At 46.0% G+C, this 24,369-nt stretch overlaps 1 protein-coding gene across 1 annotated transcript; it reads left to right on the top strand.

Moving 5' to 3' along the window:
- Positions 1–122: 122 nt before the first annotated feature.
- On the top strand, positions 123–23,797 carry ncbp3 (nuclear cap binding subunit 3). The gene is made up of 13 exons (XM_079566328.1): positions 123–421; positions 5,807–5,872; positions 8,366–8,471; positions 8,803–8,928; positions 11,790–11,918; positions 12,008–12,111; positions 12,324–12,432; positions 12,550–12,649; positions 13,110–13,219; positions 19,562–19,838; positions 21,481–21,602; positions 21,674–21,811; positions 23,487–23,797. The coding sequence occupies exons 1-13, from the start codon at positions 224–226 to the stop codon at positions 23,792–23,794; spliced, it is 1,893 nt and encodes a 630-aa protein (XP_079422454.1). The 5' UTR covers positions 123–223; the 3' UTR covers positions 23,795–23,797.
- Positions 23,798–24,369: the final 572 nt, after the last annotated feature.

The raw sequence follows: 24,369 nt of genomic DNA, 5'->3' as shown, positions 1-24,369 counted from the left end.
TTTTAGTCCCATTTTTTAGTCCCAGTCCGCCCCTGTTCCATCCCAAAAGTGCACTCCGTTAGTTTCGCTTACTACTTCCACATAAAGCAACAGTCTGTTGTGTTTCAGCTCCAGCTCCGTGTTTCTGAGTCCGGATCTGCCGCCCCTGTCCTCGGCGGCCCCAGAGCAGAGCTCCTTCAGCTGCGGGCCCCCGTTCAGCCCTTCCCCCGTAACAGAGCACGCCATGGCGGCCGTGAGGAGTCTGCGCGTGTCCCTGTCTCCCCGCAGCGGCTCTGAGCGCTCGGACTCAGACTCGGACTCGGAGTCGGACCAGCCTATGGAGGTGGAGGAGGTGGAGGAGGGCGAGCTGGAGCCAGAGTCCGGGCCCGGGCCCGGGCCGGAGGACGTGTCCGTGAAGCCGTCTCTGCAGGAGCTGCTGCCCGTGAGTAGGCCCCGCTCAGACCGCGGACTGGCGTAGGGGAGAGGGCTCTGGGAAGAGCGCTCTGCCCGGCCTCAGTGCCTCAGTGCCGGTCGTTTCCCGCTCAGAATCAGGGGCTGTCGCTGTAGTTCCTCGCCCCCGGAGGAGACTGTGAGCGGCTCTGGGCTCCAGGTTTAGACACCTGTTGAACTGCTGTTGTCCTTTACCTTCTTTGCCTCGCATTTGTAGCTTTTGATGTTCGTGTTTTGTTTCCAAACATTACCCTCCCTTCGCGCCGTCTGTGCTGCTGTTTATACCGACACATACTGTTTATACTGACACATACTGTTTATACCGACACATACTGTTTATACCGACACATACTGTTTATACCGACACATGCTGTTTATACCGACACTTACTGTTTATACCGACACATACTGTTTATACTGACACATACTGTTTATACCGACACATACTGTTTATACTGACACATACTGTTTATACCGACACATACTGTTTATACTGACACTTACTGTTTATACCGACACATACTTTTTATACTGACACATACTGTTTATACCGACACATGCTGTTTATACCGACACATACTGTTTATACCGACACATACTGTTTATACTGACACATACTGTTTATACCGACACATAGGCCTACTGTTTATACCGACACATACTGTTTATACCGACACATACTGTTTAAACCGACACATACTGTTTATACCGACACATACTGTTTATACCGACACATACTGTTTATACCGACACATACTGTTTATACCGACACATACTGTTTATACTGTTTATACCGACACATACTGTTTATACCGACACATACTGTTTATACCGACACATACTGTTTATACCGACACATACTGTTTATACCGACACATACTGTTTATACCGACACATACTGTTTATACCGACACATACTGTTTATACCGACACATACTGTTTATACCGACACATACTGTTTATACCGACACATGCTGTTTATACCGACACATGCTGTTTATACCGACACATACTGTTTATACCGACACATACTGTTTATACTGACACATACTGTTTATACCGACACATACTGTTTATACCGACACATACGGTTTATACCGACACATACTGTTTATACTGACACATACTGTTGTTTATACCGACACATACTGTTTATACCGACACATACGGTTTATACCGACACATACTGTTTATACTGACACATACTGTTTATACCGACACATACTGTTTATACCGACACATACTGTTTGTACCGACACATACTGTTTATACCGACACATACTGTTTATACCGACACATACTGTTTATACTGACACATACTGTTTATACCGACACATGCTGTTTATACTGACACATACAGTTTATACTGACACATACTGTTTATAACGACACATACTGTTTATAACGACACATACTGTTTATACCGACACATACTGTTGTTTATACTGACACATACTGTTTATACCGACACATACTGTTTATACTGACACATACTGTTTATACTGACACATACTGTTTATACCGACACATACTGTTTATACCGACACATACTGTTTATACCGACACATACTGTTTATACCGACACATACTGTTTATACTGACACATACTGTTGTTTATACCGACACTTACTGTTTATACCGACACATACTGTTTATACTGACACATACTGTTTATACTGACACATACTGTTTATACCGACACATACTGTTTGTACCGACACATACTGTTTATACCGACACATACTGTTTATACCGACACATACTGTTTATACCGACACATACTGTTTATACCGACACATACTGTTTATACCGACACATGCTGTTTATACCGACACATACAGTTTATACTGACACATACAGTTTATACTGACACATACTGTTTATAACGACACATGCTGTTTATACCGACACATACTGTTTATAACGACACATACTGTTTATAACGACACATACTGTTTATACCGACACATACTGTTTGTACCGACACATACTGTTTATACCGACACATACTGTTTATACCGACACATACTGTTTATACCGACACATACTGTTTATACCGACACATGCTGTTTATACTGACACATACAGTTTATACTGACACATACAGTTTATACTGACACATACAGTTTATACTGACACATACTGTTTATAACGACACATGCTGTTTATACCGACACATACTGTTTATACTGACACATACTGTTTATACCGACACATACTGTTTATACCGACACATACTGTTTATACCGACACATGCTGTTTATACCGACACATGCTGTTTATACCGACACATACTGTTTATACCGACACATACTGTTTATACTGACACATACTGTTTATACCGACACATACTGTTTATACCGACACATGCTGTTTATACCGACACATGCTGTTTATACCGACACATACTGTTTATACCGACACTTACTGTTTATACCGACACATACTGTTTATACCGACACTTACTGTTTATACCGACACTTACTGTTTATACCGACACTTACTGTTTATACCGACACATACTGTTTATACCGACACATACTGTTTATACCGACACATACTGTTTATACCGTTTATACTGACACATACTGTTTATAATATGGTTTGGATTTGGTTAGGAAAAGGTTAGGTTTAGCTTTATTGAGAACTATTTAATGACATAACATTTTTAATCAAGTTTGTCTTATAACTTGTCATTCATTTATCTCTCACACCAATAAATACTAAGTGCATAAAATGGACAAAAAACAAACCCTTGGTCACTGCACGTCTTTTTATGCATGATCAGAATAGCAAAAAGAGTTTGCGGCCCTGGGACGGTTCCACAGACACTGCCTTTTGTAAACAACATCAAAATAAACATAAGGCTTTAGCACACACAAGGCAACTCAATGGGCCTTATAGTTGCCTTGTGTACGAAATGTGCGGTGTAAATAAAGTTGCCAGTTGCCATACACATTTCCATCAAATATATTCTAAAGTATGCAAATCAACATGTTCATTTGGCCTTGTAAAGTTAGTATATTTTCGACTCAGACCAGCGTGGTTTTTATACCCGTCTGTTTGGACAGTTCACTTCCTGCAGCCTCTCAGACTCTTCCTCAGAGCCGTAACTTTTAGCCATGGAAATCCCGAATACGAGTGATCGCCATGTCACTGTGTTAGACAGTTTAATGTTTTAAAGCTAGTAAACATTAGGGAACATTTGAGTTTTAATTATACTTTACATTTTGCTAAAGATTTGACCCAGTGTTTGTTAGTTTGGCATTTTTTGTGATGTGCATCGTTTCACTTCCTTATTGGACACTGACATAGAGGTAAACATTTTTAAACTGTTGCCGTGCCAGCCATGTTATGCCAATATATCACTGAAATAAAACTGATTATTTCTTACAACAGAGGTTTCAGTCTTGTCATAATTACAAAAGGATTCAAACCTGTCACTCTATTTAAATAATAATAATTCTGTGATAGGCTGGAACAATATTCACTAATAGGGCGCTGCTGTCCATGCGCTGGAACAGATTGAAAATGTAATCAAAGCGTTTGAAGCCTGGATGCCTCAGCTGTTTGAATCCGGGGAAGATTGCAGAAGTACAACAGCGATTGCTCGTATGTTACCCCTCTGTATTTTTTTTATTTGAGATAGCAGCCCACCCTCGTTCTCCGCTCGAGCAGCAAACTCAAACAGATTCATTTATTTATGGTCATTGTTCGCTCCTGAGATGCGGAAGTCCAATCTGCAGATGGCTCATGGGAGAGTGAGAGCATTTTGCGAGTCATAACTCTGTTCGGATATTAACACAGAACCACTAATAACCCCGGAACAACAACACATGTCCGCCCTCCGCTGATTGGTTCACCCTGCTTCCTGCATTTCATATGTTAAATCATTTTTTTGATCTGGTTGTGTTTTGTCTTTCAGGTGGTTATGCTCTTCCTTTCCATTACTATAGACCAGGGGTCCTCAAACGTTTTTCTCTGGGGGCCACATTATCGTTCCTGACTGTGATGGGGGGCCAGGCCGGGTTGGCTATAACATAGAATTGTATGGCCCAGAGCAAAAGGCCTCATTGTGAAGTAGAGATTACTCGCCTGGCACAGTCGTCCCCGCGACTATATCCACAAGATCAAAACTTGATGCAGGCACATATTTGTTTAGCTGTAGTGGGTTTTGCTAAAATAGTAATCACGTCTTCACACATTGTTTTAATTTGAAATATCACAGGTATTCCATTTATTTTCATTTTCAAATAAAACATCTTTGTGTAATGTGACCAAAGTAATAACTGCTTACACTTGTACACTTGTGCTTTACAAGCCTGTGTCACAAGTTTCTCAAAGTGCACATGAGTCATTATTCATTCACTCCACACTCTGTGGTGTTAAAGGGATATTTCAGGATTTTTTCATTTCCTAGTTATCCAGAGTGTTGCTGATAGATATTTTAGATTTTTTTTTTGTAATTCATGCCGTTCTTATATTGAAGAGTTGCGTGGCGCTAGGCTAATGCAAGGCATTTCTATGGTATCAGCTAGCCTGCATTAAAAACAGTCTGACCTGCTCCACAGAGCACCTGAGGCAAATCACTTATAACACCAGACTAACCATATAAATGTCTATGTTGATAGAATATTTTTTGAAATATACCTGACCTTGCATCACATGAATGATGGCATTTTGAGGGACTATTTTCTGGCAGATCACTCCTCCGCTGCGTAGCTTATACAACCACAAGCTGAAGCTGCTCAAATATAAGTTATTTTAAATGCAAAATGGTTAAAATTAAAACATTTAATGCAGTGTAGCTGATATTGTAGAAATGTGCTAGCTGCATTAGCCTAGCGCCACAAAACTCTTCAAATATAAGAAATGCTTGAATTACAAAACAAATATCTCCAGAAATCAGCAACCTGAAATATCCCTTTAAGCTTCATTTACCACGTGGCAATAATGTGTTGTTTATATCCTGATCTCTTATGTCAGTGCCCTCTGCTGGACACGTGTGGAATTCTGTTTTATTGACACAGGAATGCGCTAGAGACATACTTTTTTTTGACAAACTCAAAAGGATTTGTGCTCTACAAGTCAGGGGCCGGGCTAAATCATCCGTAGTTTGAGAACCCCTGCTTTAGAGCTTTTATGATGGGTATTTTATTCTTGGCGCATTGATGGTTTCGAAAATATGCCCTGGACCCGGATGTTTGAGGAGATTAAACATTAACTTTGAAAAGAATGTAATGGCCTGTGTCCGGTGAACACCATTGTGCAGGCCATTGGTTTGTTTCTGTCTCAATTGTATAGTAGTTAGTTCAGTTTGAATTACCTGAAGCTAAACTTAAGTAGATGCTCTGTTGTGTTTTGTGTGTCTGTCCAGGACACGAGTCGGCGATACGAGAACAAGGCTGGAGCGTTCATCACTGGGATCGACGTCAACTCAAAGGTCAGACCTGTTTCACACTCAATTCATTTTTATTTTCTTCGTCAGAACGACGACACAATCATCATGTTTCTGCAAAAGAGACCAACTCAGATGAACGTGTTGAAGTCACTTATGATTCTGTAGAAAAGTCAGGAGCCCATGATGGGTTTCTGTCGACCATTAGACAAATACATTCTGTTTTAATCTTAGTTTTTTTGGGAAACGATCCTCATATTTGATCATTTTGTCCATTAATTGAAAGGATTATCAGGTTTTTCTAATTAATATTGCTAATAGTATGAAAGATTTTTTTGTTAATAGTTTATGTACCTTTCCCTGATAGCAAAATCGAACATTATGGAAATTTTTTCTTTTGGTTTGTTGGACAATTGTCCAATCACAAAGCAGAATGAGCTCAGTGCTACTGCAGAGAGGAGGATGTACAGTGCAGAAATGAGCCGACACTATGCGACCTCATCCAGAATGATGCCCCTCTGTATATTTTATACACAGGGGATATGAGTCTGGGCCGGGAGCTGGCTTTAACGTATCGTTGATTTGCGGTCACGTGTTTTTCGCGAGCAGCGTCACTCCTGGGATGGGGAAGTCCCCTATGGGCGGCGCCCGGGAGAGTGTGAGTTTTTTTCTAATCAGCGGTAAATAACCAAAAACACGTTGGCAGGAGGTGAGTTTTGTGATTCATAATCCCGTTAGAATATTAGCGCAAAACTGCTAATAACGCCACTGACCGCCTTTCGCTGATTGGTTTACTCCACTTCCTGTTCGCCGGCTTATGTTCCGCTGTAGAAATCAAGTTGAGGCAGAGCTTTTCCAGTTAACCTCTCCAGCCCTAAAGAGGACTGTTTGGCCTTGTCTATGGCCTAGAGTCTGAGCGATTCAAGTGCCTGGCATCAGAGATTTCTGTGAGAAAACAAAAGTGAGACTGTGGCGGCTAAAAACACACTACACTGCGTTCCAAATTATTATGCAAATTGGATTTTTGTGTCAAAAAGGTAAAAAAAAAAAACAATAATAATGAAACTCATGGATAGTATCGTGTCTTGGGGCTCTATGAATCACTGACATTAATCTCAGACACCTGGGATGATTAGTTTTCAGGTTAAGCCCAGTTAAGGGAAAAACTACTGAAAAAGGGTGTTCTTTATTATGCAGATAATCATTTTCAAGCAATATGGTAAAGAAAAAGGGTCTTTCTGCTGATGAAAAGCGTGAAATAGTTGAATGTCTTGGTCTAGGTATGAAAACCTTTGTGCAGATAATGGCACAATATGGACGGTTTCTGCCAGACAATCACATCAGATTATTAGAACAGATGCTACAAAGCAGCATACAGGTATTTGCAGCTGCTGGTGCCTGTGGAGTCTCCCAAACATCAAGGTGTAGGACCCTCCAGAGGCTGCAGTTGTGCATAAACCTTCTATCTGGGCCTCCCCTTAACGGTTAATTGAAGCTGATGAACAGAAACGGCTGCAACGGACCCAGAACTACATGAAGACTCATTTTCAAACAGTCTTGTTCACTGATGAGCGCCGTGTAACCCTGGATGGTCAAATCAATGGAGTAGTGGATGGTTGGTGAATGGCCACAATGTCCCAACAAGGCTGTGACGTCAGTAAGGAGGTGGCGGAGTCATGTTTTGGGCCAGAATCCTGGTGAGAGAGCTGGGCCCTTTAGGCCCTTTTAGGCTCTCTGAAGGTGTGAAAATGACCTTTGAAAAACATGTGTAGTTTCTGACTGACCACTGTCTTCTATGCTACAAAAAGAAGAGCCGTATTTTCCCGAACAAAATCTTCTTCATCATGACAACGCACCATGTCCTGCTGTAAAGAAAACCTCTGCATCACTGGCTGCTTTGGGCATAAAAGGAGAGAAACTCATGATGTGGACCCCCTCCTCCCCTGACCTCAACCCTGTTGAGAACCTTTGGATTCTCAACAAAAAGAAACATCTATGAGGGTGGGAGGCAGTTTTCATCCAAACAGCAGCTCTGGGAGGCTATTCTGACATCCTGCAAAGAAATCCAAGCAGAAACTGTCCAAAAACTCACAAGTTTAATGGATTTAAGAATTTTGAAGCTGCTCTCACACAAGGGCTCCTATGGTAAAATATAACTTGACCTGTTAATATTTTTTTGATTGAAATAGCTTTTGATTTCAGTAAATATGACCTCCTAATGCTACAAATTCAACAAATGACCATTTTCAGTGAATGACAAGCTTTAAAATGTATTGAAACGATGAGTTGCATAATAATTTGGAACCGTGGATTTTGAGGTTTTTACTATATATATATATTTTTTTAAATACTGTTATCACTAGGAAATTTTTTCCACCACATTTAAATGATCCTCTACCAGTTAAAGACTCGAAAATTATGCTGACTCTCATTTGAGTTGACAATTTAGAAAATCTTAAGAAAAATAACAGCGGGCCGGCAGAAACTAATACACTAATGAGAAACCGTGGACTCTGATATGTTGACTTGTGATTTCAGGAAGCGATTGAAAAGAAGGAGAAACGAGCGCAAAGGTTTCATTTCCAGGCGGAGGAGAGCGCCCCCCAGAGGAACTTCGCCCTTGACAAAGACTGTATAAAGAAAGGTACAGTACATGCATAATCTAGCTACCCCCCAGTTTTCAATCGGGGCTTTAGTCCTAGTTTACTTCTGCTTTAGCCCTTGTTTACTTCAGCTTTAGTGCTGGTTTACTTCTGCTTTAGTCCTAGTTTACTTCTGCTTTAGCCCTTGTTTACCTCTGCTTTAGTCCTAGTTTACTTCTGCTTTAGCCCTTGTTTACCTCTGCTTTAGTCCTAGTTTACTTCTGCTTTAGCCCTTGTTTACTTCTGCTTTAGCCCTGGTTTGGGAGATCAATGTAGATGTATCTTTATTTTAGTGCTGGTTTTGTCCTGCTCATATGTGCCCTCTGTCCGCAGCGATCCTGCGGGTGCGGCTGGAGGCTCTATACATTAGTGGGGTGGACGACATGAGCACCCAGGACGTATTTGGGTACTTCAGAGAGTACCCGCCTGCCCACATCGAGTGGATCGATGACGCCTCCTGTACGTAAACATGCTAGCAAAACGCTAACAACACTTCCTGTAACATGCTAAGACCATGCCAACAACCCATTAACAACACTTCCTGTAACCTGCTAAGACCATGCCAACAACACGTTAACAACACTTCTTGTTATGGTAGATATGAGCTTGTGGGAAGTATCGGTGATTTTGGGATCAGTGAACTCTAAACTCTGGCGAGTCCACGGTGTAGCTCGCGCTCGCTCCGCCCTCGTGCGAACTGTAGACCAGTTCTGTGGCGGTGAACTCTGCTGTTTATGGCCCTAAGCTCTGATGACTTTCACCCTGATATTTTATGGTCAGCACACATTACACGACTTTTATGCCCAATTTCGGACGCACAGGAGAAACGTGAGTGATTATAGCGTTTCCAAAGCGAACACACAGAAGCAGCGGCCAATGACAGAGTGAAAACAAGACAGAAAAACACCGCAGCGCCTCCCTCTTTCAAATCAGCGACATAAACAACTCATTTCATGGCCACAGCCCCACACACGAAACAGCCCCACACGAAACAGCCCCACACAAAACAGCCCCACAAGAAACAGCCCCACACCAAACAGCCCCACACCAAACAGCCCCACACCAAACAGCCCCACACCAAACAGCCCCACACACGAAACAGCCCCACACACGAAACAGCCCCACACACGAAACAGCCCCACACACGAAACAGGCCCACACACGAAACAGCCCCACACACGAAACAGCCCCACACACGAAACAGCCCCACACACGAAACAGCCCCACACACGAAACAGCCCCACACACGAAACAGCCCCACACACGAAACAGCCCCACACACGAAACAGCCCCACACACGAAACAGCCCCACACACGAAACAGCCCCACACCAAACAGCCCCACACGAAGCAGCCCCACACACGAAACAGCCCCACACCAAACAGCCCCACACCAAACAGCCCCACACCAAACAGCCCCACACCAAACAGCCCCACACCAAACAGCCCCACACCAAACAGCCCCACACACGAAACAGCCCCACACACGAAACAGCCCCACACCAAACAGCCCCACACGAAGCAGCCCCACACGAAACAGCCCCACACGAAACAGCCCCACACGAAACAGCCCCACACACGAAACAGCCCCACACCAAACAGCGCAACACGAAGCAGCCCCACACGAAACAGCCCCACACACGAAACAGCCCCACACGAAACAGCCCCACACGAAGCAGCCCCACACGAAGCAGCCCCACACGAAACAGCCCCACACGAAACAGCCCCACACGAAACAGCCCCACACGAAGCAGCCCCACACGAAACAGCCCCACACGAAACAGCCCCACACGAAACAGCCCCACACGAAACAGCCCCACACGAAACAGCCCCACACACGAAACAGCCCCACACACGAAACAGCGCCACACGAAACAGCCCCACACACGAAACAGCCCCACACGAAGCAGCCCCACACGAAGCAGCCCCACACGAAGCAGCCGCACACGAAGCAGCCCCACACGAAGCAGCCCCACACGAAGCAGCCCCACACGAAGCAGCCCCACACGAAGCAGCCCCACACCAAACAGCCCCACACCAAACAGCCCCACACGAAACAACCCCACACGAAACAGCCCCACACGAGAATTAGTAAAAGAAATATCAACATTTATATTCATAATATATTCATAATTCTGGAAACCACTGTATTGTGTTTTAGGTTATCTTTACCAATAAAATGTATTCAAATCTGAATTGCATAACATTGTATTGTCTGTCAGTAGTAATTTAAGAGTAGACGAGTTACAGCAGGTCCACCATCTCTTGTGGGGGTTATGCATTAAACCATTTGTGGTGCCTTACTACATATGTGTGCCTCATACACTGTCATTGTTAGACCCAGTGACAGGCTGGCATGAAATGGCTTACATAATGACATTTTTGAAGTTAAGTTTCTCCAACTCTCCCAAGGTTGGCAAAAAATGCATCTCAAAATGCATCAGATTGATGCTTTAAGGCAGGGGTGTCAAACTCAAATACACAGTGGGCCAAAATGTAAAACTTGAACAAAGTCGCGGGCCACCATTGAACAATTGGACCTTTTAATATGGACCCAAACAAGATTTGCTTTAACATTGAATATGGAGCAAGCAACACTTATTACTATACAATATATAACTTAATAGTCCAGATATGCAAAATCTGAAAAAAAATGTATAATACCGGTGGGCCAGCTCGAGTAGTCATTTGGTATAGCCTCGCGGGCCAAATATAATTACATTTCGGGCCAAATGTGTTCCAGAGTTTCCAGAGTTTGACACCTATGCTTTAAGGTATGAAATAAAATAAAAAATATTCCAAAAAAATCCCCTGACCCGTTTTCATGCCTGCAACACTATAACACTTCCTGTAACACGTTAAGACCATGCCAACAACCAACACATTAACAACTCTTCCTTCACGTAACAAGGACTTTGACCGGAAATCGTTGAAAACTATTTCAGTAATAAAATAATAGTTTTCTGGGAACAGACAATTCAAACAGAGCAAGAAATGCATCAATAATGTACAGTACAGCTCCGTTTTATTTTGGATGTTTTTGTAGATCTAGCTGTGTGCCTGGTTACCAAAACAGAAAGCAGAATAGCTCCACACACACACAAAACATTAAAGGACTCTCCAGCATCTGTCTCTCATCAGATCCTAACTAGTGCTAGTGCAGCCTCCTGTAGTTAAAGCTCAGTGACGGAGCTTCTGGGAGTGAACAGCGAGTTTAATCGGTCACCTGCGCAGAACCCACTCAGCCTTCGATGTGTGTGACTCGGGGATGGTTTGTCTTGGTTCAGGCCTCACTTCCTAAAGTCTGTTGTCTTCCTAAAGGTAACGTGGTGTGGCTGGATGAGGACACGAGCATCCGAGCGCTCATCAACACCAGTCGCATGGCCCTCCCATCCGAGGCGGTCGTCACTGCAACAGAGGGGACCGAAGACCAGTTGGAGTGCAGCAAAGGTCAGGGATGCTAGAAACTCTGGGATCTGTAAGGCTAATGCTAACAAGGCTAATGCTAATCGGTGCGGTTGTTGTTGTGGTTGTTTTAGAACCCAGAGGTCAAAGGTCTGATGACGACGAGGAAGGAGAGGTGGAGGAGGAATCACAGAAGAAGGACGAGGCGAAAGAGACGGAGAGCAAACAAGAGACACAGGTGAGACGAGACCGAACCTGGGCCAGGTCTGAGCCAGCTTAGACCTGTCCTACAGCAGGGATGGGGAACTGGAAAAAAACACTTCCACCTTGATCTGTCCGTCGAAATCGTGTGTCATTAAATCTTAGAAGATCAAAAATGTTTAGTGTATAAGTTCATCATTCAGTAAATTGAACATGCTTCTGTAGTATAACCAAGTACTTTTGTTTCAGAGTCATGACCTGTCCGGAGTGGAGCGAGACTCTCTGTTGAGGAACGAGCTCAGACCTGCCATCAAACCCTTCAAAGGAAACAAGCTCATGCTGCGTTTCGCCACTCACGGTCAGTCACATCACGGGACTGACCCAGGACTGACCCAGGACTGACCCAGGACTGACCCAGGACTGACCCGGGCCCAGGAGAATCGTTTAGAAGTGTGTGTGATGTTTCTGTCCACAGATGATAAGAAGGAGCCTGGAGCCGCCCGGCGCAGCAGATACTACATGAAATATGGAAACCCCAACTATGGCGGCATGAAGGGCATCCTCAGCAACTCCTGGTGCGTGCTCATTCATGTGTACCGTACATAGGGTTCACACGCGGATTATAGTGATCGACAGATTACACAGAGTACTTAACACCAGTGGCTTTGGTCTTGCAAACAGAGGAAGCTCTTCATATTTCTATTCATTATCATGGCCGTGCATATACCTCTATCACCACCTGTAACATTATGCCCTGCGTTGTACCATACACCATTTATTTAGACTTTTGACTGCTAATTAGTATCTGTATAATTTGAATCTGTCTGTAACTCTGACTTAGAGGGATAACATCAGTTGTAATAATAAGTAAGTAATAATCATTGTTTTATTTTAGTGTAGCAGCGATTTAATGAAGAAAAGTTATTTAATGTAAAATATAAAAAAGTTAATGACATACCTATGTCACATCCTGTCCATGTCCAATAAGGAAGTGAAGTAACATTCGTGTGATATGTGTAACGTCTGTGTGTGCAGGAAGCGCAGATATCACAACCGTCGAATCCACAGGGACGTCTTGAAGAGCAAGAAGCCTCTCATTGGAGACAGCCTCGGCCACACACCCCCGTACTCTCACCGGCACTCAGGTAAGACCGCCCTGTGCCCTCTGTAAGCACAGGCACACTGGGGTAAGACTGCCCTGTACCCTCTGTAAGCACAGGCACACTGGGGTAAGACTGCCCTGTACCCTCTGTAAGCACAGGCACACTGGGGTAAGACTGCCCTGTACCCTCTGTAAGCACAGGCACACTGGGGTAAGACCGCCCTGTACCCTCTGTAAGCACAGGCACACTGGGGTAAGACCGCCCTGTACCCTCTGTAAGCACAGGCACACTGGGGTAAGACTGCCCTGTACCCTCTGTAAGCACAGGCACACTGGGGTAAGACCGCCCTGTACCCTCTGTAAGCACAGGCACACTGGGGTAAGACCGCCCTGTACCCTCTGTAAGCACAGGCACACTGGGGTAAGACCGCCCTGTACCCTCCGTAAGCACAGGCACACTGGGGTAAGACCGCCCTGTACCCTCTGTAATATAAGCACAGGCACACTGGGGTAAGACCGCCCTGTACCCTCTGTAAGCACAGGCACACTGGGGTAAGACCGCCCTGTACCCTCCGTAAGTACAGGCACACTGGGGTAAGACCGCCCTGTACCCTCCGTAAGCACAGGCACACTGGGGTAAGACCGCCCTGTACCCTCCGTAAGCACAGGCACACTGGGGTAAGACCGCCCTGTACCCTCTGTAATATAAGCACAGGCACACTGGGGTAAGACCGCCCTGTACCCTCCGTAAGCACAGGCACACTGGGGTAAGACCGCCCTGTACCCTCTGTAATATAAGCACAGGCACACTGGGGTAAGACCGCCCTGTACCCTCTGTAAGCACAGGCACACTGGGGTAAGACCGCCCTGTACCCTCCGTAAGTACAGGCACACTGGGGTAAGACCGCCCTGTACCCTCTGTAATATAAGCACAGGCACACTGGGGTAAGACCGCCCTGTACCCTCTGTAAGCACAGGCACACTGGGGTAAGACCGCCCTGTACCCTCCGTAAGCACAGGCACACTGGGGTAAGACCGCCCTGTACCCTCCGTAAGCACAGGCACACTGGGGTAAGACCGCCCTGTACCCTCTGTAATATAAGCACAGGCACACTGGGGTAAGACCGCCCTGTACCCTCCGTAAGCACAGGCACACTGGGGTAAGACCGCCCTGTACCCTCTGTAATATAAGCACAGGCACACTGGGGTAAGACAGCCCTGTACCCTCCGTAAGCACAGGCACACTGGGATAAGACCGCCCTGTACCCTCTGTAAGCACAGGCACACTGGGGTAAGACCGCCCTGTACCCTCTGTAATATAAGCATAGGCACACTGGGGTAAGACCGCCCTGTACCCTCCGTAAGCACAGGCACACTGGGGTAAGACCGCCCTGTACCCTCTGTAAGCACAGGCACACTGGGGTAAGACCGCCCTGTACCCTCCGTAAGCACAGGCACACTGGGGTAAGACCGCCCTGTACCCTCTGTAAGCACAGGCACACTGGGGTAAGACCGCCCTGTACCCTCTGTAAGCACAGGCACACAGGGGTAAGACCGCCCTGTACCCTCTGTAAGCACAGGCACACTGGGGTAAGACTGCCCTGTACCCTCTGTAAGCACAGGCACACTGGGGTAAGACCGCCCTGTACCCTCTGTAAGCACAGGCACACTGGGGTAAGACCGCCCTGTACCCTCCGTAAGTACAGGCACACTGGGGTAAGACCGCCCTGTACCCTCCGTAAGCACAGGCACACTGGGGTAAGACCGCCCTGTACCCTCCGTAAGCACAGGCACACTGGGGTAAGACCGCCCTGTACCCTCTGTAAGCACAGGCACACTGGGGTAAGACCGCCCTGTACCCTCTGTAATATAAGCACAGGCACACTGGGGTAAGACCGCCCTGTACCCTCCGTAAGCACAGGCACACTGGGGTAAGACCGCCCTGTACCCTCTGTAATATAAGCACAGGCACACTGGGGTAAGACCGCCCTGTACCCTCTGTAAGCACAGGCACACTGGGGTAAGACCGCCCTGTACCCTCTGTAAGCACAGGCACACAGGGGTAAGACCGCCCTGTACCCTCCGTAAGTACAGGCACACTGGGGTAAGACCGCCCTGTACCCTCTGTAATATAAGCACAGGCACACTGGGGTAAGACCGCCCTGTACCCTCTGTAAGCACAGGCACACTGGGATAAGACCGCCCTGTACCCTCTGTAAGCACAGGCACACTGGGATAAGACCGCCCTGTACCCTCTGTAAGCACAGGCACACTGGGATAAGACCGCCCTGTACCCTCTGTAAGCACAGGCACACTGGGGTAAGACCGCCCTGTACCCTCTGTAAGCACAGGCACACTGGGATAAGACCGCCCTGTACCCTCTGTAAGCACAGGCACACTGGGGTAAGACCGCCCTGTACCCTCTGTAAGCACAGGCACACTGGGGTAAGACCGCCCTGTACCCTCTGTAATATAAGCATAGGCACACTGGGGTAAGACCGCCCTGTACCCTCCGTAAGCACAGGCACACTGGGATAAGACCGCCCTGTACCCTCCGTAAGCACAGGCACACTGGGATAAGACCGCCCTGTACCCTCTGTAAGCACAGGCACACTGGGGTAAGACCGCCCTGTACCCTCTGTAAGCACAGGCACACTGGGATAAGACCGCCCTGTACCCTCTGTAAGCACAGGCACACTGGGGTAAGACCGCCCTGTACCCTCTGTAAGCACAGGCACACTGGGGTAAGACCGCCCTGTACCCTCTGTAATATAAGCATAGGCACACTGGGGTAAGACCGCCCTGTACCCTCCGTAAGCACAGGCACACTGGGGTAAGACCGCCCTGTACCCTCTGTAAGCACAGGCACACTGGGATAAGACCGCCCTGTACCCTCTGTAAGCACAGGCACACTGGGGTAAGACCGCCCTGTACCCTCTGTAAGCACAGGCACACTGGGGTAAGACCGCCCTGTACCCTCTGTAATATAAGCATAGGCACACTGGGGTAAGACCGCCCTGTACCCTCCGTAAGCACAGGCACACTGGGGTAAGACCGCCCTGTACCCTCCGTAAGCACAGGCACACTGGGTAAGACCGCCCTGTACCCTCTGTAAGCACAGGCACACTGGGGTAAGACCGCCCTGTACCCTCCGTAAGCACAGGCACACTGGGGTAAGACCGCCCTGTACCCTCTGTAAGCACAGGCACACTGGGGTAAGGCCGCTCTACGCTCGGTCACAGGAGGATTTCAGTGGAGCTAGTCTTTTGGCGATTATGTTTGCAGAGTCTGCGGGGGATTTTGCTTACATGCTCCAGTCACAAACTATCACACTTCTCTCGTCTAATGGAACTTTTAATCAGACAACCAATCCTGTATGTGTATTCGTATCTGTGATCATATTGTGTAGAGCTGCACGATCAACCTTTATTGCATCAATATTGAGGCTTGAGCCATTGCGGTAACCAAACTGTAAGGGACTGAGGTTAGGACATTCCAGTCAGAATGATGGAGCCGCTTTGGCTGCTGGCCAGACAGACGTGGCTGCAGGAGAATCGGTTCATATGCACTGCAGTCGCTATAAACAAACTCGCACTGTCAAACTGCAAACTGTAGACTTTTCTCACTGCAAGAAACAAACCACCCGAGTCTCACGACCTGCGGGTCAGATTGCATCACAGAAGTATCCTTTCATTTATTGCAGTGCGGGTTGGCAGGCCTTTTTGGACTCTGGATGTTGGTGGAGTTCAGATCTGTTGTGATCCAGTTATTTTTCTTGTAGTAGAGTACATTTCTTTTGTCACCATAGATCTATATTGTACATGTATCATTTAAGAGAGACGAACATCTATAGGCTTTTGTGCATTTTTATCCATCGCAAATGTGGAAGTAATAATTTAAAGTACTGTCTTCTGAAGCAACTGAAACGCACACCAAATTAGCTCAAGAACAATCGGAAGGTTGGAGATTTGGGGTAATTCAGTTAGTGACTTTACGTGTTGACTCGGGGTCTGTTCATATGTCATAAGATGCAAGAACGTTTTGTTTGTACAGCTCCTGTTGGGCAGTTCTTGCAGCTTGTTCTGAGCACCTCATCTGAGCTAAACTTGTTTGGCAGCTGGGTTTTGATTAGTCTACACATGCCTAGATCTATGTTGTATCCCGGGCTGTAGTGTACACCGTACACAGAGGCAGACCGAGCCCTTACAGCAAAGGCCAACCCTTGCCAATACACTCAAAATTAGCCTGTGCCCGTTTTTATTTTAGCTAGCATTCAGACGGCTATCACGTAGGCTATTACTAACATTAAGTTTATATATCCTAGATCTGTTTTTTAATAGGCTAGTCTATCAAAATGAGCTCAACTCAATCCAAAATCTGCCATAAAGTGGCAAAACCCCACAAAATTATGTAAGGTGCAACTTTCTATAACATATCAGTTGTTTTTGTCAACGACGACGATAACGATATAATTTCGTTGACACACATTTTTGACATTTTTGCTTCACAGCTTGAAGGTCCCGGGTTTGATTCCCACCTGGACAGGGCCTTTCTGTGTGGAGTTTGCATGTTCTCCCCGTGTCTGTTTAGTTAGTAGTAAAAACATGTGCAATAGGTTAATCCTCCAACCAGGTGTTTCTGACCACCAGCCTGGCTCCACATTATGGAGATGTGTCTCCGAGCGCCGGCCCACGCTGGCTGCTCACTGCTCCTACAGGTCGCACAGCGACACTGAGGATGGGTCACATGCAGAGGACTCATTTCTCTACAGAGATGAATGAAGTATAACTTAAACTTAAACAGTGAAACGATTAAGAGCTAAAAATTGCTCTTTGGCGACTAAAACATGACGAGACGTTTGAGTTTATGTCAATTAGATGAAAATGGGAGAAAGTGGTTTGTCAGACTGTTTGCAAACAGAGCTTGTGCGCAGAACATGAGAACACACTCAGTACACGTGACACGTATGTATCGCCCATTCTTCATCGCGCACCTTTACATATCTTTATGTCGCCCACTCTTTCTTGGACACGCCCTTTTTTGTATGCTCCAATTAGATTCCCTAAACTCCGGTTGACCCCAAATGTATAGCAAACTATACACTCTGCCTGATCCTGCGTCCGAAACGAGCAGATTAGTAAGAGCTCTTACGCCAAACCGGATGTGCGTCAGCGTCCGCCATGACAAGTTGCTTCCGAATTGGTCTGTCAGTTAGGAAGTAGTTAGGAAAAGGAGCTTTGATGCTAACTATCATAGCCACTTTAGCATAGGGACCTCCGATGCTAACTATCATAGCCACTTTAGCATAGGGACCTCCGATGCTAACTATCATAGCCACTTTAGCATAGGGACCTCTGGTGCTAACTAACCGGTGATTAGGAGCTATGTGCCATCCCATAAGCCACTGCGCCAAACTCCCCACCCCCCTCGGCCCCACCCTCGAGTGATTTATGCGCAACCACTGTTGATTGACAGGAGCACATTTAATAATAAAAATAATAATAATGAAAAAAATAAGATTCTGCACAAGCCAAACTTTATAAAAGTGATAAATCCATGTTGTCGTCCCCACAGCTCAGTCACATGTCAGTGTTAAAGAGGAAACTCAGGAAACGGATTAAATGCTTTTGTTTTCATTTAGTAGAAACTTAAGCCACATGGATCATTTGCTGCTGTCGCTTTAAGAAACAGCTGCTGAAATAAAATAACACTAAAGGGAAATGTTTGGATCATTTGGATTTATTTTTCTCCTTAAATGTCTTTGTTTGGACACTATGTTGTTGTTGGACACTGTACACTAGGGGGCGACATGCACTTTTGTTTGGCCTGCACTCCACCAATAACTTTAAAGAAGAAGAAAAACAGCTGTTGGTGATGTCACTTCCCTTTCCCCGTTTAAGGACGGACGGATTGTTAAAATGCTGCTGAAGCTCTAGTTCACTAACTGCATAGAGAGCTAACAGTCGACCCATGAAAGGTTAAGGAGGTAGTTGCTAGTGTTAGTGCTTAGAGGCTACAATTTGATGGTTTCAGACGCAGCCCCTGTCCTACACCAGCCATGATGCTCACAAAGCAGTGGCTACACAGGGAGCTAACCCCCTGCAGGACAGTCTTCGCATTACAGCAAACATTGGGGCGATCTCGTCTCTCAGCGCCCCCTAACCAAATTAGGTTTCCCACCGCTCTGGATACTTCTGCATTGACTTTTTTACTTTATCTCTTTACCATAGTGATTATGAACCTCTACACTAAAACACATAATGGAATATTCATATGGTGCCTACAAGTTCCCTACCATAGATGTCAACAGTTAGACAGACACAACATAATGAAGTATGAATCGGCCTTTACACTTGGATTTGCTCACTCTGTCGTTCTTCTGCAGCAGAGCTGGTGAACCTGCCGGAGGAGCCCATCAAGGAGGAGGATGAAGACGAGGAGGAGATGGATGCGGACGACCGAGTGGTGGAGTACAAAGAGCGAGGAGACAGAGAGGCTGTGCGGGGAGGCCACAGCCGCACGCCGTCCCCCGCCTCCGGGTCCAGCTCCGACGACATGGACTACGACCTGGAGCTGAAGATGATCTCCACCCCCTCCCCCAAGAAGAGCAAGAAGATGACCATGTACGCCGATGAGGTGGACACACATCTGAAGAGCATACGGTAAGCCCACACTCCAGCTGAAAAAACGAACTGATTAATCGTCAACTTATCAATTATTAATATAGTTGACAACTAGTTTAGTAATCGATGAATTGCTTTGTAGCAATGTAGTATTTTTGATGAAAAAAAAGTATGTTTTTAACATGAGGGTCTGTAGAGTGTCTTGTACGTTGTAAATTTGATAATTATCAGCACATGTCACCCAACAATTCAGAAAGCAGAATTCGATCCACCGCACACTTTTCAGGCGTCAGAATCGCACCCTAAGCCCCTAGTTGAACGCTTGTGCTTATTGAAGTAAAGTAAAAGCGTCAAGACACTCTGAACACACGTCAGCTCAAAACTGAAGCCACATAACTGCTGTTTTGGAGCTAACTAGTCCCTCTTTGCTACTACTGCCATGTCCGATGGATCTTTAACTATACCCCCATGGTCAACGCCAGGATCTCACGACTATTTAAGTCTATATCGGGACGCCTACATAGAGGGACGGTATTAAAAGGGCAGGTATCCATCAGAAACGACAAGAATAACCCAGCTCCAGCACTTTGTAAACTGTAGGGGTGTAACAGTGCACCGTGCAGTCTCTATTTCTTAATATTGAGCCAGGACAGGACATGTGTGTCATCATCACTTACCGCCGGTGGCGTGCAGTGACCTTTTGAGTTAGGCAAGCAGTGGCTTGGGACGTAAGGTGGGCGGTCAGGGGTCACCAATAAGGTGCCCTTTGGGGCATGCCCCGTAGCCCCTGAGACTCGTGTAAAACACTTAAATTTACAGTTATTTCTGCTCTTGTGACTCAGTATGGGTTTAAAATGTTGATATAATATGGGGTCAGTAAACAGTGTATGTTTTTAACTGGTAGCACTCAACTTAATGCTCTTGAAGTAGCCTGGTGCAGGTGACCCCTGCACTAGGCTATATTTTCTTGACTTGTTTTAAATATATTTATATGCAAGATTGGCACTGATGCGTATGGACTACTGCATCGATCACCCAGACACAAACCGATAACACAACATACACAATGACATGAACTAGGCCTATGTTTGTTTACTTTCCAAAATACTAAGACACCCTACCCATGTGTCTCCAGTCCATAAAGATTTGTATTATATTTTATTATGCTGGACATTTTGACTCCATGCTGGTTCATGGACACAAATTAATAATAAGCAATAAACTTCAAAATCAACCAGCCCGGCTCAGTGTGTGATCATTGTTAAACAGTTCTTTATGTGTGTGGTGGTTTTATTGACTTTATTCGTGCATATTTCTCGTTTTCACGTGATGACCGAAGCTTTAGCTTGTAGCATTAGCTTTGGGAATGCTCAGGGCATCATCAAGGGCCAAACACATTCCCAGCACAGATCCAGCCACTGAAATAAGTTTTATTGTCGCCACTTAATCCTGGGTGTTTAGGTTAAAGAAACACTGATGTGTGTTTTTGTAAAAGTCCCAGAGCTGCTGTAGCTCCAGTTCACCACACATGAAGCTAAAATCCTCCTTGACCTTGACTAGGATCCAGGCCACCGGTGGCTCCCCTCCCCTGCCCTCCAAGCACAACGTCCCCTAATCCAAACAACCCAGACTGCCTTCTCTCTGTAGATTTGTAACAGGACGTTGTTCTGTTTGATCTCAGGAACCGTCTGGGAGGCGGAGCTCCTCAGAGGAAGTCCCCGCCTCCTCCAAAGGTCACGGACGTGCGGCAGCTGCTGGAGGAGAAGAGACAGCGCCCCCCTCAGCCCTCCTCCGGGAAGACAGGTGCCGTACCCAGAGTCCTGTGCCATTTGTTTGGCGTCTCTTTGTTTATATGTTTGTTTTTTGTCTATCAGATGTTCGGCGGCGACTGGGGAAGAGAAGATTCTCCCCCGACAGGCGCTCCCCCTCCCCCCACAAAGACCCCCCCCCAGAGAGGGAGCCAATCAGAGACGTGCACAGCCGACTGGGCGTGGCCAAGGACAAGAAGACAGGTACCAGGCAGCTCGGGCACAGAGACAATGGATTTATAGGAACTGACTAAAGGAGGCATCTTTAACCTCTTAATCCCCGCCTTAGCTTTACCAGGTTACACAGGACAGAGTAACACCTCATTTGAAAGCTAAGACCTACAAAACTCATCTAAATGGATCTTTTTCCTCGCGTTGTTGTCACTTTTTTCCCCATCACATTTCTGTCACTTTCAGTTGCTCTTTTGTGTGTTTTTGTCATTTTTTTCATCACATTTTTGTCATGTTTTTGTTGCTTTGTCATCCTTGTTTTTGTCTCGTTTTTGTCGCTATTTTGACACTTTTTTCAAGAAGATTAGATTAGATTTTAGGGTAATGCCAAACTGGAGAGGAAGCACTTGGTTAAGGTGAGGGTTAAGAGGTTAAACCGTTCATAGTTCTGTTGATTGTGGTTGTTGTTTCTTCTCACTCATTTTTAAAGGCCATAATCATTGTAGCATCTGAGCCGCTTTGATCAGGCCGAGCTGACACGCCTAGTCTCACCAAATCCAAAAAGTTATTCCCATTGCTGCCAGTGGAGAAGAAGTCTCCACCTGCTCTATTTTACTCTTACAGAAAATTATTTCAAATTATTGGATGTAAAATATCAATAGTGAGGCTAGGGATACACCGATACCAGTATTGGGTATCGGGCCGATATCACATGCTTGTACTCATACTCGTACTCATTCATGAGGTCCCGATGTCAGAAACCGATACCACATGACGTGTGGCCGGCGCTGCTACAGGAGCAGCTCCACTGAGGAGAGAAAATAACAACAAACTGGAGAATTGTTTAGTGTAAATCCAATAATCCACATAGAGCTGACTTTATTACAGACACACTCCCTAGATCAGGGTCTGTGCTGGATTTAACCAGAGCTAAATGTTGTTAGTGCTGCAACATACAAGCTAATGTTGCTAACTAGGCGCTAACAATTCTGGCGATTCTTACGGCGTTTTATGCCCAGGGGCTTATTCATCTGAAAAACTAAAAAGTATGATCACTCAACCTCTTGACCTCCACCGGAACCAAGAACATCATCTCTAGTTTGGCCCAATTTAAAAGCCTCAAAATAGCAACAAAGTGACAAAAACAGAACAAGCAATGAAAAAAGAGAAGAAAACATGACAAAACGCATCAAAAACATGACAAAAACACGGTGACATTAACGGCCACTGCTGTCCAGTCCGTCCCGGGCGTCTCCGCCGCTGCTACAGACGGAAATGTCGAGGTTATATTGTGTGAAACAGTGACATTTTTGTTCAAATGAAGTCCTTTGGAGGTGTTGACTTTTAAAATCCGAATGTTGTTGCCGTTCTTTTTCCTGTCTGGTGCGTCTGAATTGTGGAGCTTGATCCGGCCGGCGCTGACGGAGCTGAAAATAAAGTTGATCCATATTTCTATCGGAGAGAGGCGGAGAGGACGCTGTGGAATGTTTCTTAATGGTTCAAATGGTGTTCGATGCGGAGGTGGTGGCGGAGTGGAACAGCTTTGTGATTCTCCTGCAGTTCCATGTACAGTGATGTTTGACGGGCGTTTGTCTCCGCCTCTACTGTGACCAAGCATGTATTTAAAAAAGGAGGTTTATTTTGTTGTTAAGTGAAGATAAAAAGATTTTCCTTGAATAACCATCAATGACACTGTGCGTTGTTTCAGGAGGTCTGTGGAGTCGCCTGGGCCCCCCCGAAGACGAGCCCGTCCCCATCCGCAGAGCCGCCTTCTCCTCGGTCTCCACGGCGACGCTGCGGCCCAAAGCGCGGCGGCCGGAGACGGACGAGGAGGGGGCGAGCTCGTCGTCGGAGGGCGAGGAGCAGGAGGAGGACTCGCGGCTGCAGCAGGTGTGGGGCGCCATGATCAAACGCAAACAGTCCAGCCACAAGAACATGAAGAAGAGCCGCCTGGACAATCTGCCGTCGCTACAGATCGAGATCAGCCGCGACTCCACCGACGAGTCCGACAACTGAGGAGACGCGACGCTGGGGAGCGAGAGGACTTCAGGAGAACAGACATTCCAGAGACCAGGAACGAGTTAGGAACGGGTCCAAAACCTCATGAAATAACTCAGTATTTAATGTGGGACAGAGTTAGGAACGGCATCACCAACTTCAGACCAGAACCCTTACCCCCCCCCATAACCAAGAACATTCTCTCCAGTTGAATCTTGAAGCTTCTTGACCTGGGAGCTTCTTCCTTGCTTTGTTTGAATCGATATTGTTTTTTTTATTGTTTTTTCCACATTATTGACACATTCTCATTGCTATTTTGTAGTTTTGGCCACATGTCATTTTTCAGTCTAATGTAATAAAGCTACAAAAGAAAACGGGACGAAAACTCAACAGAAAACGGGACGACATAAACAAGGTGTACACTCTCAGGTGGAGAAGCTTTTGGTGAAGGCGGGGGCTAAACAGATAACTCATCGTAACAAAGGCACTGCTGTGGACGCCATGTTGGACGGGGTCAAGACTGGGGCCAATCACAGTCGGCCGATGGAGGTCAGCATCGGAAATGTCCACGTGTGGTTCCATTTAAGGGGAGA

This window comes from Gobius niger, assembly GCF_951799975.1.
Source record: "Gobius niger genome assembly, chromosome: 11".
NCBI classification, from domain to species: Eukaryota; Metazoa; Chordata; class Actinopteri; order Gobiiformes; family Gobiidae; genus Gobius; species Gobius niger.
The sequence above is the reverse complement of the archived record's forward strand: the minus strand, read 5'-3'. Positions and strand labels throughout refer to the sequence as shown.

Bases quoted from the DNA above. Each gene is read 5' to 3' on its own strand.
- ncbp3 (XM_079566328.1), top strand. From the start codon at position 224: ATGGCGGCCGTGAGGAGTCTGCGCGTGTCCCTGTCTCCCCGCAGCGGC. The intron at 8,472-8,802 runs GTACAGTACATG...CTCTGTCCGCAG, and splicing joins CAAAGACTGTATAAAGAAAG to CGATCCTGCGGGTGCGGCTG. The intron at 11,919-12,007 runs GTCAGGGATGCT...TGGTTGTTTTAG, and splicing joins CCAGTTGGAGTGCAGCAAAG to AACCCAGAGGTCAAAGGTCT.